A 14,824-nucleotide genomic window follows, 5' to 3' on the forward strand; every position below is an offset into this window, starting at 1 on the left:
GCCCCTCTGGCTGACCTACATTCTGGGCTCTTCTCAGATGGGCAGCTCAGGGGTCTGCCTCTCTACCTCTGCGGGCCTTTGTCTCTAGGAATGTTTGCCTCTCAGGCAAGGAGAGGTGGGGCTGGAAGCCACCTAGCTTTGTGGACTTTCTCTCCCGGGGTGAGTCATGGCCACAGCTATCTCATTCATTCTTTCAGACACTGCTGATTTCAGAAGCATCTCCTGCCAGGCTTTTATGTTTCAAACACTTTCTCAGCTGTTATTTTCTCGAGTTATTGATATTTAATCAATTATCTTTTGTTATGAGTGACACTTTAAAAAAAAATGTTCCCTGCCCTTTTTCTCTAATCCTTTCATGACTCTGAGGAGCTTAGAGGGAATTCAGGTTACAGACAGCCCCCCACCCCTGCAGCCAGCTCCCAGAACTGGGGGCTCCTGTTGGCCTCCCACCCCCTCCTCCTGCCTCCCCTCCTCCTGAGGCCCTGGTTCCAGGTGTCTTTCTTGTTGTTGTTCAGGAGTCCTTGGCATCATCACTAGCCCTGCTTCCCCAGGGCCGGCCTGCCTTTGGGGTGGGGGCGGGGTGGACTTGCCTAGGGACAGTGTTAAGGACACGACCCACAGGGTCTCATGTCCCCTCCACAGCCAGCTCCCCCGGGACAGGCCCTCAGTGGAGTGAGGCGAGCCTGCCTTCTGGTCCCAGACCTCCTCAGATCTCACGCCCTCTCCTGTGGCCCCACAGGAAGCAGCGGGACCTGTGACCTCGGGCCCCTAGGAGGCCTCCTCAGCCTGGAAGGCCACTTGCTGTCCCAGGCTGTGGGAGAAACTGGAGCCAGGACTCCGCCTTGGGTGGCACTGGCCGGGCTCCTCGGGGGACCCGCAGGGCCAGAGGGCTCGCCACAGCCCCGCTCGCCCCCTACTCCTCAGACCACTCGGTAACGGGCCACAGCGGCCCTGCCTGCTCCGCGGCCCAGAGGAGGACTCCGCCCGGCGTGGACTTTCTGGGCATGAGGCTGGGGAGACTTGGGGTCAGAGGGCTCCCTGAGTGCCCCCTGCGCCCCCCCCCCCCGCTCAGGCCAAGCACAGCCGGGGTTCAAAGCTCAGAGGAGGGGGCTCCCAGCTTGGCGACGGGGAGCACATAGGGGAGAGGCTGGGTGGGACGCTCCGGCTCTCAGGCTCCACGGCGCCTTTTGCTTCCAGTGTGGCCCCCGAGGAGCTCTACCTGGCCACGCTGTGCCAGGGATGCCCCTTCCCTCTCTCCCTAACACCTCAGAGCATGGGGCCAATCTTCATGAACTAAGGGCCCAGCCAGGAAGAAATGCACAGCTTCACAATGGCTTCCCCTTTAATAACAGACTTTCAGGGGGGACCCCCGAGGTGGGGCCAGTGGTGGGCGGGGAAGGGGAAGGAAGGGGGTGAATACTGTTCTTCACTGTCATGTGAATTATTAGCATCAGTGTGGGTGAGGATGCTCAGAAATGAGGAGGCGGTTCGGGAAACTATTTTATTCTTCTTTGAGGGCTTGAGGGACTGTTTAAGAAGGAAGGTTTGTTTTGGGGAAGCACAGTATGTGTGTGATAAAGATGATGTGGACAATCAGGACAGCAGGAACCTGGGAGCCCCGGATGGAGCCTAGTTCACAGTGAACACCATCACCCAAGGGACCAAAGTGCCGAAGCTGCAGGCAGTGCTCTGCTGAGGCTCTGGGATTAAAGTTTGGATTGAAGAACCCAGACTCCGGGAAATGTATGGCTGGGAGGGCGGGAATGGAAGGGAAGACAACAGCCGCCTTGGGTAGAGAGTGGGGTTTCCTGGGAGACAGGGAGATTTGATAAGGCAGGTTTCAGAGGATGGAAGCGTCCTGGCCAAGGGGGGACCTGGAAGTTGGAAAGCAGAGTTAATAACCAAGGGCCACCCAGGAGGAAATCTCTCTGAGAGTGTGGTTCTCTGGGAACTTTCTTCCCCATGGACCATGGAGCACTTCTACACGGGCAGTGTTATTGATTGCCTTCCCTGGAGGGCTGTCAACTCTTAGGCTTCTCTCAGCGTCTCAGTAAAGTCGCTAACAGCCAGCCCACTTGCAAAAATCTCCGGCATCTAGATAGCCCTCAGCACATAGCAGTTATTTAATAAATGCCTAAATGACATTTGATGGGCTCTCTTCAACAGATATATATCAATGTCCAATAAGTACATGAAAAGTGCTCAGAATCAGTAACCACTAGATAGATGAGAATTAAAATCATAATAAGATACCGTTACATACATACTAGAATCACTAGAATTAAAAGGACGGACATCAGGTGTTGCGAGGGACAAGGGGCAACTGAAAATCCCATATGTTGCTGTGTGTATGTGTATGTGTGCTTAGTCATGTCGGACTCTGTGACCCCATGGGCTGTGGCCCGCCAGGCTCCTCTGTCCATGGAGTTTTCCAGGCAAGAACACTGGAGTGGGTTGCCATTTCCTACTCCAGGGAATCTTCCTGACCCAGGGATCAAATCCACATCTCTTGTGTCTCCTGCATTGGCAGGCAGGTTCTTGACCATTGGCACAACCTGGGAAGCCCATCTGTTGCTGATGGGAACTGGTGAAGCTCCTTTAAAAACAGTATGGTAGTATTTTGAAAGGTTAAGCATATTCTTCATGCACATGCATGCACACACACAAACACACACACACACACGCACACACACACACACACACACACACCATATAGGCCAGCAATCCTATTCCGAGGTATTCATCCAAGAGAAACAAAAACTATGTTTATGCAAAGACTTGTATGTGAATGATCTTAGTAGTGTTAGTCACAAAAATAAAAAGTACAAGTAACTCAAATGTCCATCAACTGGTGAACAGATAACTAAATCGTACTATGGAATTCTACTCAAAAGGAATGACATATGAATGAATCTCAAAACATTATAAGAGAAAGAATTAAACACAAAAGACTATGTACTGCCTGATTCTATTTATACGAAACTCTAGCAAAGGCAGGGCTTCCCAGGTGGCACAGTGGTAAAGAATCTGCCTGCCAATGCAGGAGATACAGGAGACGAGGGTTCCATCCATAAGTAGGGAAGATCACCTAGACAGGAAATGGCAACCTGCTCCATTCTTGCCTGGAAAATTCCATGGACAGAAGAGCCGGGGGGTGGGGGGCAGTGGAAGGGCTACAGTCCAGGCAGTCGCAGAGTCAGAGATGACTCAGCACACTAGAAAAGGCATGGGCTTTTTTAAAAAAAAATTATTTATTTCTTCTTGAAGGATAATTGCTTTACAGAATTTTGTTTTTTTCTGTCAAACCTCAACATGAATCAGCCATAGGTATACATATATCCCCTCCCTTTTGAACCTCCCTCCCTCACCTCCCTCCCCATCCCACCCCTCTAGGCTGATACAGAGCCCCTGTTTGAGTTTCCTGAGCCATATAGCAAATTCCCATTGGCTATCTATTTTACATATGGTAATGTAAGTTTCCATGTTACTCTTTCCATACATCTTACCCTCTCCTCCCCTCTCCCCATGTCTACAAGTCTATTCTCTATGTCTGTTTTTCCACTGTTGCCCTGTGAATAAATTCTTCAGTACCACTTTTCTAGATTCCATTTATATGTATTCAGTTGATTTCAGTTGCTCAGTCATGTCCGACTCTTTGCGACCACATGGACTGCAACATGCCAGGCCTCCCTGTCCATCACTAACTTCCGAAGTTTACTCAAACTTGTGTCCATTGAGTTGATGATGCCATCCAACTATCTCATCCTCTGTCATTCCCTTCTCTTCCCACCTACAATCTTTCCCAGCATCAGGGTCTTTTCAAATGAGTCACTTCTTCTCATCAGGTGGCCAAAGTGTTAGATTTTCAGCTTCAACACCAGTCCTTCCAATGAATATTCAGGACTGATTTCCTTTAGGATGGACTGGTTGCAGCCCAAGGGACCCTCAAGAGTCTTCTCCAACACCACAGTTCAAAAGCATCAATTCTTCGGCACTCAGCTTTCTTCACAGTCCAACTCTCACATCCATACATGACTACTGGAAAAACCATAGCCTTGACTAGACAGACCTTTGTTGGCAAAGTAATGTCTCTGCTTTTTAATATGCTATCTAGGTTGGTCATAGCTTTTCTTCCAAGGAGCAAGGGTCTTTTAATTTCATGGCTGCAATCACCATCTGCAGTGATTTTGGAGCCCCCCAAAATAAAGTCAGTCACTGTTTCCCCATCTATTTGCCATGAAGTGATGGGACTGGATGCCATGATCTTAGTTTTCTGAATGTTGAGCTTTAAACCAACTTTTTCACTCTCCTCTTTTACTTTCATCAAGAGGCTCTTTAGTTTTTCTTCACTTTCTGCCATAAGGGTGGTGTCACCTGTATATCTGAGGTTATTGATATTTCTCCTGGCAAGCTTGATTCCAACTTGTACTTCATCCAGCCCCGTGTTTCTCATGATGTACTCTGTATATAAGTTAAATAAGCAGGGTGACAATATACAGTCTTGACGTACTCCTTTCCCTATTGGAACCAGTCTGTTGTTCCATGTCCAGTTCTAACTATTGCCTGACCTGCATACAGATTTCTCAAGAGGCAGGTTAGGTGGTCTGGTATTCCCATCTCTTTCAGAATTTTCCAGTTTACTGTGATCCACACAGTCAAAGGTTTTGACATAGTCAATAAAGCAGAAATAGATGTTTTTCTGGAACTCTCTTGCTTTTTTGATGATCCAACGGATGTTGGCAATTTAATCTCTGGTTCCTCTGCCTTTTCTAAAACCGAAGCTTGAACATCTGGAAGTTCATGGTTCACGTACTGTTGAAGCCTGGCTTGGAGAATTTTGAGCATTACTTCACTAGCGTGTGAGATGAGTGCAATTGTGCAGTAGTTTGAGCATTCTTTGGCATTGCCTTTCTTAGGGATTGGAATGAAAACTGACCTTTTCTAGTCCTGCGGCCACTGCTGAGTTTTCCATATTTGCTGACATATTGAGTGCAGCACTTTCACAGCCTCACCTTCTAGGATTTGAAATAGCTCAACTGGAATTCCATCACCTCCACTAGCTTTGTTTGTAGTAGTGCTTCCTAAGGCCCACTTGACTTTGCATTCCAGGATGTCTAGCTCTAAGTGAGCTATCTGGGTCGTGAAGATCTTTTTTGTATAGTTCTTCTGTGTAGTATTGCCACCTTTTCTTAATATCTTCTGCTTCTGTTAGGTCCACAATATTTCTGTCCTTTATTGAGTCCATCTTTGCATGAAATATTCCCTTGGTATCTCTCATTCTTCTTTGAAGAGATCTCTAGTCTTTCCCATTCTATTGTTTTCCTCTATTTCTTTGCACTGATCACTGAGGAAGGCTTTCTTATCTCTCCTTGCTATTCTTTGGAACTCTGCATTCAGATGGGTATATCTTTCCTTTTCTCCTTTGCCTTTCACTTCTCTTCTTTTCACAGCTATTTGTAAGGCCTCCTCAGACAGCCATTTTGCTTTTTGCATTTCTTTTTCTTGGGGATGGTCTTGCTCTCTGTCTCCTGTACAATGTCACGAACCTCCATCCATAGTTCATCAGGCACTCTATTAGATCTAGTCCCTTAAATCTATTTCTCACTTCCACTGTATAATTGTAAGGGATTTGATTTAGGTCATACCTGAATGATCTAGTGATTTTCCCTACTTTCTTCAATTTAAGTCTGAATTTGGCAATAAGGAGTTCATGATCTGAGCCACAGTCAGCTCCTGGTCTTGTTTTTGCTGACTGTATAGAGTTTCTTCATCTTTGGCTGCAAAGAATATAATCAGTCTGATTTCGGTATTGATCATCTGGTGATGCCCATGTGTAGAGTCTTCTCTTGTGTTGTTGGAAGAAGGTGTTTGCTATGACCAGTGTGCTGTCTTCACAAAACTCTGTTAGCCTTTGCCCTGCTTCATTCCGTAAGCCAAGGCCAAATTTGCCTGTTACTCCAGGTGTTTCTTGACTTCCTATTTTGCATTCCAGTCCCCTATAATGAAAAGAACATCTTTTTTGGGTATTAGCTCTAGAATATAATATTTATGTTTCTCTTTCTGACTTCACTGTGTTTAATAGGTTCTAGTTTCATCCACCTCATTAGAACGGACTCAAATGTGTTCCATTTTACGGATGAGTAATATTCTGTTGTGTATATGTACCACATCTTTATCCATTCATCTTTTGATGGGCATGATTACAATGGCAATTGCAGTTGCCTGGGGTTCATGCAGGAGGAGATGAATGGCAAAAGAGCAGGAGAAAATGTTTTAGGGTGCTGGAAATGTTCTGTATCTTGATTGTGGTGGTGGTGGTGATAGCACAACTGTATATAATTACCAAAATGCATCAGGCTCTACATGTAAAATGGGTGAATTTTATAGAACGTCAATAATAATCAGATATGAATTTTAAGTTAAAAACTCCACATCTAGATATACCATGAGCAAAGAACACATAAAGTATGGAGCACTTTGAAAATGGCAAAAATGAATATAAAGGTTTCCATCATGCTTAATCGCTCAGTCGTGTTGGACTCTTTGTGACCCCATGGACTGCAGCCCGCCAAGCTTCCCTGTCCATGTGGATGGTCCAGGCCAGAATACTGGAGTGGGTTGCCATGTCCTCTTGGAGCGATCTTCCACACCCAGGGATCGAACCCAAGTCTCCCACATTGCAGGCGTTATCCACCATCTGAGCCACAAGGGAGACCCAAAGGCATCCAGGAGGAGAACTAAAGAGGCCACAAGGCGTGGGAAGCACCTGCTGTGAGCCTGCGCGTGGCGGGGGGAGACACATGGGACACAATCGCGAATACCCGGCAGAACAAGGGAGTGGCTTCCTGCTGGTTACATAGCCCTGGCACGTCATTTTGTCCTCACCTCCCTGGGAGTTAGGTAGGCTGGCACGGATTTCCCTGCTTTATACAAACAGAGGCTCAGAGAAAGGGAGTTACTCGCTCAGCTCATTACCGTCGCTCAGTTGTGTCCGGCTCTTTGTGACCCCATGGACTGCAGCACGCCAGGCCTCCCTGTCCATCACCAACTCCCAGAGCTTGCTCAAACTCATGTCCATTGAGTTGGTGATGCCATCCAACCATCTCATCCTCTGTCGTCCCCTTCTCCTCCTGCCTTCAATCTTTCCCAGCATCAGGGTCTTTTCAAATGAGTCAGTTCTTCGCATCAGGTGGCCAAAGTATTGGAGTTTCAGCTTCAGTCCTTCCAATGAATATTCAGGACTGATCTCCTTTAGGATGGACTGGTTGATCTCCTTGCAGTCCAAGGGACTCTCAACAGTCTTCTCCAACACCACAGTTCAAAAGCATTGATTCTTCCGCGCTCAGCTTTCTTTAGAGTTCAACTCTCACATCCATACATGACTACTGGAAAAAACCATAGCTTCGAGTCGACGAACTTTTGTTGGCAAAGTAATGTCTCTGCTAGCAGAAACATTAATATTCGCTCAGGAAGCCGTATTAAGTAGCACAGAGGAAAGGGCATGCGTCGTTCGAGAGAACTTAGTCCAGTCGGCCTTAAACCTGAGAAAGAGGTCCCGGGAATCCTGGAAGCGCTGCGGCCGGCGGCCAGTCCTCCGGCCGTCTCCTCAGTCCCGCCGGGAGAAGCATCTTCCTCTAGCCGCAGCTGAGAGCGTCGGGGCCTGAGCGCTGTCACTCCGCGGGCACGCAGCCCCACCCGCGTCGGCGCCGCCGCTTGCGCGCGCAGCCGGGCAGGGGGCGGGGCCCCGCGGCGCGTCCGTTGCTAAGGCCACACCGCCCCTGGCGACCGAGGGCCGCGGCCCCGCGCACGCGCCTGGGCGGACTCCGGTGCACTGTGGGATGGGAACCCGAGCGGCGCGTCGAGGCCGGAGCGGGCGGCGGCGGCGACGGCGGCGGGGCAGGCGGCGGCCGGGGAGCGGGGCTTAGGCTGTACGGCTGACGGGGCGCGGCCATGAACGCGGCGGTGGTAAAGCGGACGCAGGAGGCTCTGGGCAAGGTGATCCGGAGGCCGCCGCTGACCGAGAAGCTGCTGAACAAGCCCCCGTTCCGCTACCTGCACGACATCATCACGGAGGTGAGCGCCGGGCCGGGATCGGAACAGAGGTGTGGGCCGGGTCCCCGTGCGCGGACCGGGTGCGGGCCGGGATGCGGGCTAGGGTGCAGGTCCGGGGGTCGGGGCCCATGTGGAGTGTCGGGGTGCGGGCCGGGAACCGGGATGCGGATCGGCGGTCGGTATTGGGGTGGGAATTGGAGGGCGGGGGCTGGGGGATTCGGACCAAAGCTCGCGTCGGGGTCGGACCTCGCGTCGCCGAGCGCTGCCCATGCCCGAGGATACCGGCCTCAGCCGGACGGATGACCCGCTGGGCCACCGTTCCCGGGAGTGTCCCGGCTCCTGGGGAGCATTCTTATGTCTTCCGCCCTGCCCCACTCTTCTGAGAGCAGATCTTCCATTCAGCCTGGCAGGGCTGTTTCTGTGACTTTTTCCCGCTTGCAGTGTCTGGCACATGGAGAGTGCTTACAAATCTCAGAAGAAGGACATTATTTTTTTGTTAGCGCCCCACCCAAGTTTCCCTCCACCTGCTCCTGCTGTGGTCACCTCATTGTTGTTCCGTCGCTAAGTCCTGTCCGACTCTTCGCAGTGCCATGGACTGCATGCAGCACCGCCAGGCTTCCCTGTCCTTCACCATCTCCCTGAGCTTGCTCAAACTCATGTCCGTTGAGTCAGTGATGCCATCCAACCATCTCATCCTCTGTCATCCCCTTCTCCTCCTGCCTTCAGTCTTTCCCAGCATCAGGGTCTTTTCCAATGAGTCAGCTCTTCCCCATATTGGATGTTTAATCAATGCCTGTGGGTGAATTTATTGAAGGTGGTTGTTGGGGGACCTGGAAGGATGTAACTGTAAAAGAGCAGGGCTGTATTTGCTGATGAATGGCAGAGCATGCCTTGAGATTAGTTGTCTCACTCTCTTGCCCGCTGGCTGGCGGGTTCCTGAGTGATGGAGACTTGTTTGTTGGCACGTCCTGGGCACGGTACACAGAAGGTGTGCAGCAAACACTCACTGCTGAGTGGAGTCAGTCCAGTGTCAGCGCCTATTTCCATGGTGCACCCAAGTGTGGTGTTGCCCTTGGGAACCCAGGCGTGCTCTCCGGACTTCAGGAATCAGGTTCAACTTGCAGGTGTCCCGGGCTCCTACTCTTGCCCATGTTGGTCCTTAAACTTCACTTCTCGATCCTTCCAACAGGTTTGGCATCTTACTCTTCCACAAACTGTGCTTTACTTGTCTTTGCTCTCTTAACTTAGCTTATGATGCGGACCTCTCTGTGCTCATAAGCTGTGCTTAAAACTCTCAAAACTGACCCACATCCCCAGGGCTGTCTTGACTGTCCTCTTTGTTCTCCTCCTAAGCTAGTGCAGCACCTAGACTGCCCTGGACAGTGTCTGGGGAAGGGACAGGGCTGTGTAGGGAGCCTCTCGGGGGAGCCAGGCCTTGAGTGGCATCACCTCTTCGTGTGAAATGGGCAGGTGGTATCCTCTGACCCAGGAGGGATCCAATCACTTAGCCAGGTGGTGAGTGGCTGACCGCACCAGTTGCTGCCCCAGCCTGACACTTTGATTTTCTGTGTTAGTCCTGTTTTCTCACTGAAACCAGAAAGCCAGGAAAGAGGCTGGGGGGTGGGGGGGGCCCTGCCTCTTTCTGTGGGTCATGGTGTGGGCTTATCATGGTGGCTGCTGTCCCCACCTCCTGCAAAGTTGGAGGGGGGAGGAGAGTTCAGGCAGGAATCAACTCCGTTGCCAGGTAGCCAGACTGTGGGGAAGGAGTTCCGTGTTCCCCATCAGGATCTACTGGTCTGCTTTTTTGCTAATCTAAGGTCAAAGGTAATGTCTCTACCTGTGTAAAGAAAAGTATGTTAATTGTCACTTATTTTATAAAGATGTTAGAACAATTGACATATGGAAAGCATTTTCAAATAATATATGGTGATTCTCTTAGCAAAATTCTTTACTGCTCTGCCTGGGACAAGGCCCCCGCACGTGGCAGATGCTGGAACACGTGTCATGTCAGTGGACGGATGATGTCTGGGTGTGGACAGAGCTTGGTGCCAGCGTGGGGCGGTGGGTGCAGCTGAGCCCCAGGCTGTCCTAGGGTGCTGACTGTGGTGGCCTCGCCTTTTCTTTTGAAGGTGATCAGGATGACGGGCTTCATGAAGGGCCTCTACACAGATGTCGAGATGAAGTCCGACAACGTCAAGGTAGGTGGCAGGCGTTCTCCCCAGGGACTTCAGAAGCTGTTGCTCCTGGGCTGACCTGGGGCTGGAGCACGAGGCTGGTGGCTCCGGGAGTGCCCCGTGCCCTCCTCACCTCAGCTTCCTCCAGCAGCTGCATGGCACGCTATGTCAGCCTTCAGAAGTGCAGCTAGTGTTCCGGAGGGGGGGGTGCCAGCCCATCACAAAGCTTTACTGAACTTTTATTTGGTGGTGGTGGTTATAGAGAGTCAGGAGTTCTAAATCGGACACGTACCTAAAAATAGCTTTTTGTCCAAACAGGAAATTAGGCCTGTTGAACATCCTTAGGATAGTGCAAGCTCTTTTTCAAATATTTTAATATCTGTCTTTCAAATGGAAATCTTTCAGGATAAAGATGCAAAAATTAGCTTCCTGCAGAAGGCCATAGATGTGGTGGTTATTGTCTCTGGAGAGCCGCTGTCGGCGAAACCGGCTCGGATCGTGGCCGGGCACGAGCCCGAAAGGACCAACGAGCTGCTGCAGAGAATTGGAAAGTGCTGTCTCAGCAAGGTAGCGCCTGCCCTGGAGCTGGGAGCTGTGCACCCCCGGGAGGGCGACACGCCGGGGACCCCGGGCAGTGCGCAGTTGGAGGAGGGGGTTTAATCCTGTCCTTGCCGTCTGATCCCCCCTCTCCTGGAGCCTGGGGGTTACAGCCGTGGTTTAAAGCTCTGTAGTGAACAGATGATGGAGAAGCCAATGGCACCCCCTCCAGTACTCTTGCCTGGAAAATCCCAGGGATGGGGGAGCCTGGTGGGCTGATGTCTGTGGAGTCGCACAGAGTCGGACACGACTGAAGTGACTTAGCAGCAGCAGCAGCAGTGAACAGATGAACGAGTGCTGGGTGCAGGTTCCCTAACTGTCGGTGTGTCCTGGGGTGCCCCAGACACCCTGCGGGGGGTACATGGCTGGAGGCTGCGTGTCCAGCCTCCCAAGCCCTACGCTCCTCCTCCTCTTGGGCCCCCTTTCAGGGCCCGTGAGTGCTCCAGCTCGGGCGGCGGGGTGGCCAGAGGAGCTGCTTTTCCCCGGCTGTGGGGTTTACTGGGGGTGTCCCTGTTCTCTACTGGCCTTTACAGCCCTGCCCCGCTTCCTGTCCTCCCCTCTCGCTCCCTGGCGGGCTGTGTGCGAGCTCTGCTGCCTTCCCAGAAACCCAGAAGCCTCGTGCGGGGGCTGGTTTCCTGGGGTCCTCACCACCGGCTGCAATCTGGGCCTCTCTGGCCTTGCTGTCCCTCTGGGGCCGTTGGAGGAGGTCTTCCCCCCCCGGGTCCTCCTCCTTCCTGGGATCTGAGTAGCTCCCAGTGGAGCAGAGCTGGACCTTTGTCAGGGGCGTGGCGAATACAGCCCTTGATGGCTGGAGGCTGGGGGCTCACCTTCCACGCTGCTGAGGTGGGAGAGGCGGGTTCCAGCCCACACAGCAGGCAGGGAGTGGGGAGCGGGGTCAGACTGGCTCCTGGGGCCGCAGGAGACCCCCGCCCGGTGGGTCTAAGGCTTGGTGACTCAGCTGCCCCGGATCCTGCTCGACGCCCCCTTTCCAGAAGCAGATCTGACCAGTGATTCCCAAGAATCCTCCTGGCGCCTCACGAAGCCCCGCCCCTCCGGTCCTCCTCCCTCTGCGCCCGCCTGGTGCCTGCCCCCAGGTCTCCTGCCCTGCCCGCTCCCTCGCTCACGCTGCCGGTTTCTCAGGGCCGAGCTGCCTCCCCGGCAGCCTCTGGGGTCGGCTGGTTCTCCCGGGGTCCCCGTCACGGCCCCCCGGCACGCTGCACCGACTTGGCTGTTGTGTTCGACCGTCTCGCTGGCGCGCAGCGTGGCCTTGGCTCTTGGTCTAGTGCCCGGCGTGCTACGGCACTTGGCGCAGGCTGGCGGAGAGAGGAAGCGTGTGGGCGAGGGGGGCTCCGGGGGCAGTCAGGGGCGCTGCCCGGGGGATTTTGGCATCTGATGGGGCTCCAGTGAGATCGTCGCTTAGGCCGGGCTCTGTGACCCTGTGAGAGGTGTGGGGCAGCTTCGACGCCCTTGACAGCACACATGGCCACGCTTGGGTGGAGGGAAGTGGGGTGTGCTTAGCTTGAGTGGACTCTGGTGTTAAGGATTGGAAATGCTGGAGGGGACAATTCTAGGCGATGCCCTACGTGGTCTGTGATAAAATTCATTTTCTTTAGGAGACAAAGAGTCCGTTTAATGAGCAGTCTTTGCTGACACTCAGGTGTATTACACGAACTCATTTCATTGCAACCTTGCATTTTATCTCCTCCCATTGGGATCAGCTATCCAGTGATGACGCGGTGAAGAGGGTGTTGGCCGGAGAGAAGGGGGATGTGAAAGGACGGCCCTCACTGACGTCCAGACCCCAGGAACTGGATAATAAGAACGTGAGGGAAGACGAGTCCAGGATCCGGAAAGACAAAGAGGTGAATGCAGGTTACGTGTGTCTAAAATAGCGGGGACTTTTGTGGTTCAGGTAGAGAATTTATAAGTGATGCTGTTGTTATTTGGCTTTTTTCCCAGGATAGAGGAAATTCTGAAATAAACGAGAGAAGTACAAGCAGAGATCAGAAACAGAAAGAGGAATTAAAAGAAGAAAGCAAGCCCCGGGAGAAGGAGAGGGACAAGGACAAGGCCAAGGAGAACGAGCGGGACAGGCACAAAGAGCCGGAGCGAGACAGGCACCGCGAAGGGGACCGCGAGCGCGCCAAGAACCGGGCGCGAACGGACAGGGAGAGGGAGCGCGACCGCGGCCCCCGGGAGCGTGACAAGGATGCGGAGCGCCGGAGCGAGGGCGGGAAGGAGAAGGAGCGCGGCAAGGAACGGGAGCGGGAGCGGGAGCGGAGGAGGCTGCGCAACGGGGAGCTCTGCAGGGACCCCGAGCCTGAGCGGAGCCGCGAGCGCGACAGGCCGGAGAAGAAGGTGCGCGCCCCGGGGCCCCTACGCCGCCCGCCTGCAGAGGGCACGGGCTCCTCTCTAAGACTCAGACCGCTTTTCGCTGCCGTGTGGCAAGGAAACGGCATTTGTTATATCGCCTGACCTAAAACCACGGCCAGCCGGAAGCCCTCCAGAACCTGAGGGCGCTGTCTGCCGTGTGCACGCGTGTCAGGGTGTTTTTCTGGCTGCCGGGGAGCGGCGGACCCCGTGGCCTCGTGAGTGGTGTTCCGAGGCCGCCCACCGTGTGGGGGGCTCTCCCTGGGGCCGTGGGCCTGGCCCCCTGCGTTCAGGGTGAGGGCTGCTTTCTAAGTCTCAGAGGCATTAGCCGCTGAGTACAGTGAGACCCCAGCGTACTGAATTCCTGCTCAATTCAAGTTCTCCGGTAAATTTAGGATTTTCCAGAAAATTCGTTTGGTTTCAGGCAGTGTTTTTTTTTTTTTTTTTACCCTAGGTGTTCAGGTTATTTTGGAGTCTCTGTAGATAGGGTAAGCCTCCTGTTAGGGCTGGCATCGTGGACTCTGGTTCTTGGGGGACGTTGCATAACTGTAAAGTGTCCTGGAACGGCCCTGGAAATTCTCCAGCCACTGGGAAGGAGGAAGCTGAGGTCTGGATCAGTTCAAGCTCCACCGGAGGTGGGTGGCAGGTGGCGAGGGGCCAGGCTGAGCCCCTCTGTCCTGCCGCGATGGCCATCTGGTTTTGTGACTTGGCATCCCCGGGGTGTGGCTCTGGGAGGTGAGCGGGCTCCTGGGACCAGCCCAGCGCTGGGCCGGGAAGCTGGTCTTTTTGGTGGTTCTGTTGGTAATGTTAGCATGCCGCCTGGAACCTTGGGGTCCTCCCAGGAATGTCCAGAAGTCAGGTAGCCCGCCATGCTGTGTGTGTCATAAAAACCGAGACACACACCCCCCCCCATTTTTGCCTCTGTTTAAATGGGGTCTAAGGAAAGTCTTTTCCTCTGACCTGGCTTTTTGTGGCGCTCAGATATTCTCGTGCATTTTGCTGTACAAGGCAGCCCCTGCCTGGGCACCTTCTCTGCCGTCTGGGCCTTCAGACCCGGGGTCCCCCCTGTGATGTGCCTCGGGGTTGCTGGTGGTGTGCCTGCTGCTAGGGGTGGAGTCCCGGGCTGTGCTGGACGGTGAGTGAGCATCTGAGACAGGGTGATGGGACCGATCCTGCTCCCAGCTGGTCGTCCTTTGCCCGAGTGGGTGTGCACAGACCTGTCGTGGTGATCCTGCTGGCCTGGCTCCTCTGTGTCTGTCTGGGGCTCCTCTGTGGAGCAGGGTTTTGGGGGGGGGCTGGCGGTATTCTCCCCCGGGAGTCCCCCAGAGGCCCGAGCTCCAAGGCTTCTGTAAGGGCAGCTCTGGGAGGAGGAGATGGCTCTCAGGTCCTGCCGGGTGGTCTGATTGGATCCCTTGACGTAGAAGAGACGCTGGTGAGATGTTCTTAGCCTGTGAACCCCCGAGTGTGTCCTTGTGTGGCAGTGGAGGTGTGAGGTTGGAGTGGCCACATCGGGGTGCTCCCTCCTTGTGTGTCTGTGGGCAGCTGAGTGCTGTGGGTGGGGGACCTGGGCACGGAGCCTGGCCCACACAGGAACTGCTTTGGATGCAGTCTGCCACTTCATAGTGAAGTCC

The 14,824-nt window shown here is 53.4% G+C and overlaps 1 protein-coding gene and 1 long non-coding RNA gene across 10 annotated transcripts in view; one reads left to right on the top strand and one right to left on the bottom strand.

The window, feature by feature from the left end:
* Nucleotides 1-3,232: 3,232 nt before the first annotated feature.
* Nucleotides 3,233-7,671, bottom strand: LOC139033838 (uncharacterized). The gene is made up of 2 exons (XR_011486324.1): nucleotides 6,976-7,671; nucleotides 3,233-5,996 (listed from the first exon to the last, which is right to left on the bottom strand). It is a non-coding gene; the product is annotated as an uncharacterized lncRNA (long non-coding RNA).
* Nucleotides 7,672-7,808: 137 nt separating this feature from the next.
* TRAF3IP1 (TRAF3 interacting protein 1) overlaps nucleotides 7,809-14,824 on the top strand; it is a 60,416-nt gene continuing 53,400 nt past the window's right edge. For 4 of the 9 annotated variants that reach the window (XR_011486345.1, XM_070463684.1, XM_020876423.2 and 1 more), the window contains exons 1-5: nucleotides 7,810-8,073; nucleotides 10,182-10,250; nucleotides 10,632-10,793; nucleotides 12,542-12,685; nucleotides 12,783-13,181. Coding sequence is in view for 8 of the 9 variants with exons in the window: in XM_070463684.1 (XP_070319785.1) it covers nucleotides 7,951-8,073; nucleotides 10,182-10,250; nucleotides 10,632-10,793; nucleotides 12,542-12,685; nucleotides 12,783-13,181 (897 nt within the window). In the remaining variant the exon portion in view is untranslated. Of the gene's footprint in view, nucleotides 8,074-10,181; nucleotides 10,251-10,631; nucleotides 10,794-12,541; nucleotides 12,686-12,782; nucleotides 13,182-14,824 lie in introns of all 9 variants that reach the window. The other 5 variants (XM_070463686.1, XM_070463685.1, XM_020876424.2 and 2 more) reach the window with 2 other exon arrangements.

Source organism: Odocoileus virginianus, unplaced genomic scaffold (genome assembly GCF_023699985.2).
Source record: "Odocoileus virginianus isolate 20LAN1187 ecotype Illinois unplaced genomic scaffold, Ovbor_1.2 Unplaced_Contig_5, whole genome shotgun sequence".
In the NCBI taxonomy this organism is placed as follows: Eukaryota; Metazoa; Chordata; class Mammalia; order Artiodactyla; family Cervidae; genus Odocoileus; species Odocoileus virginianus.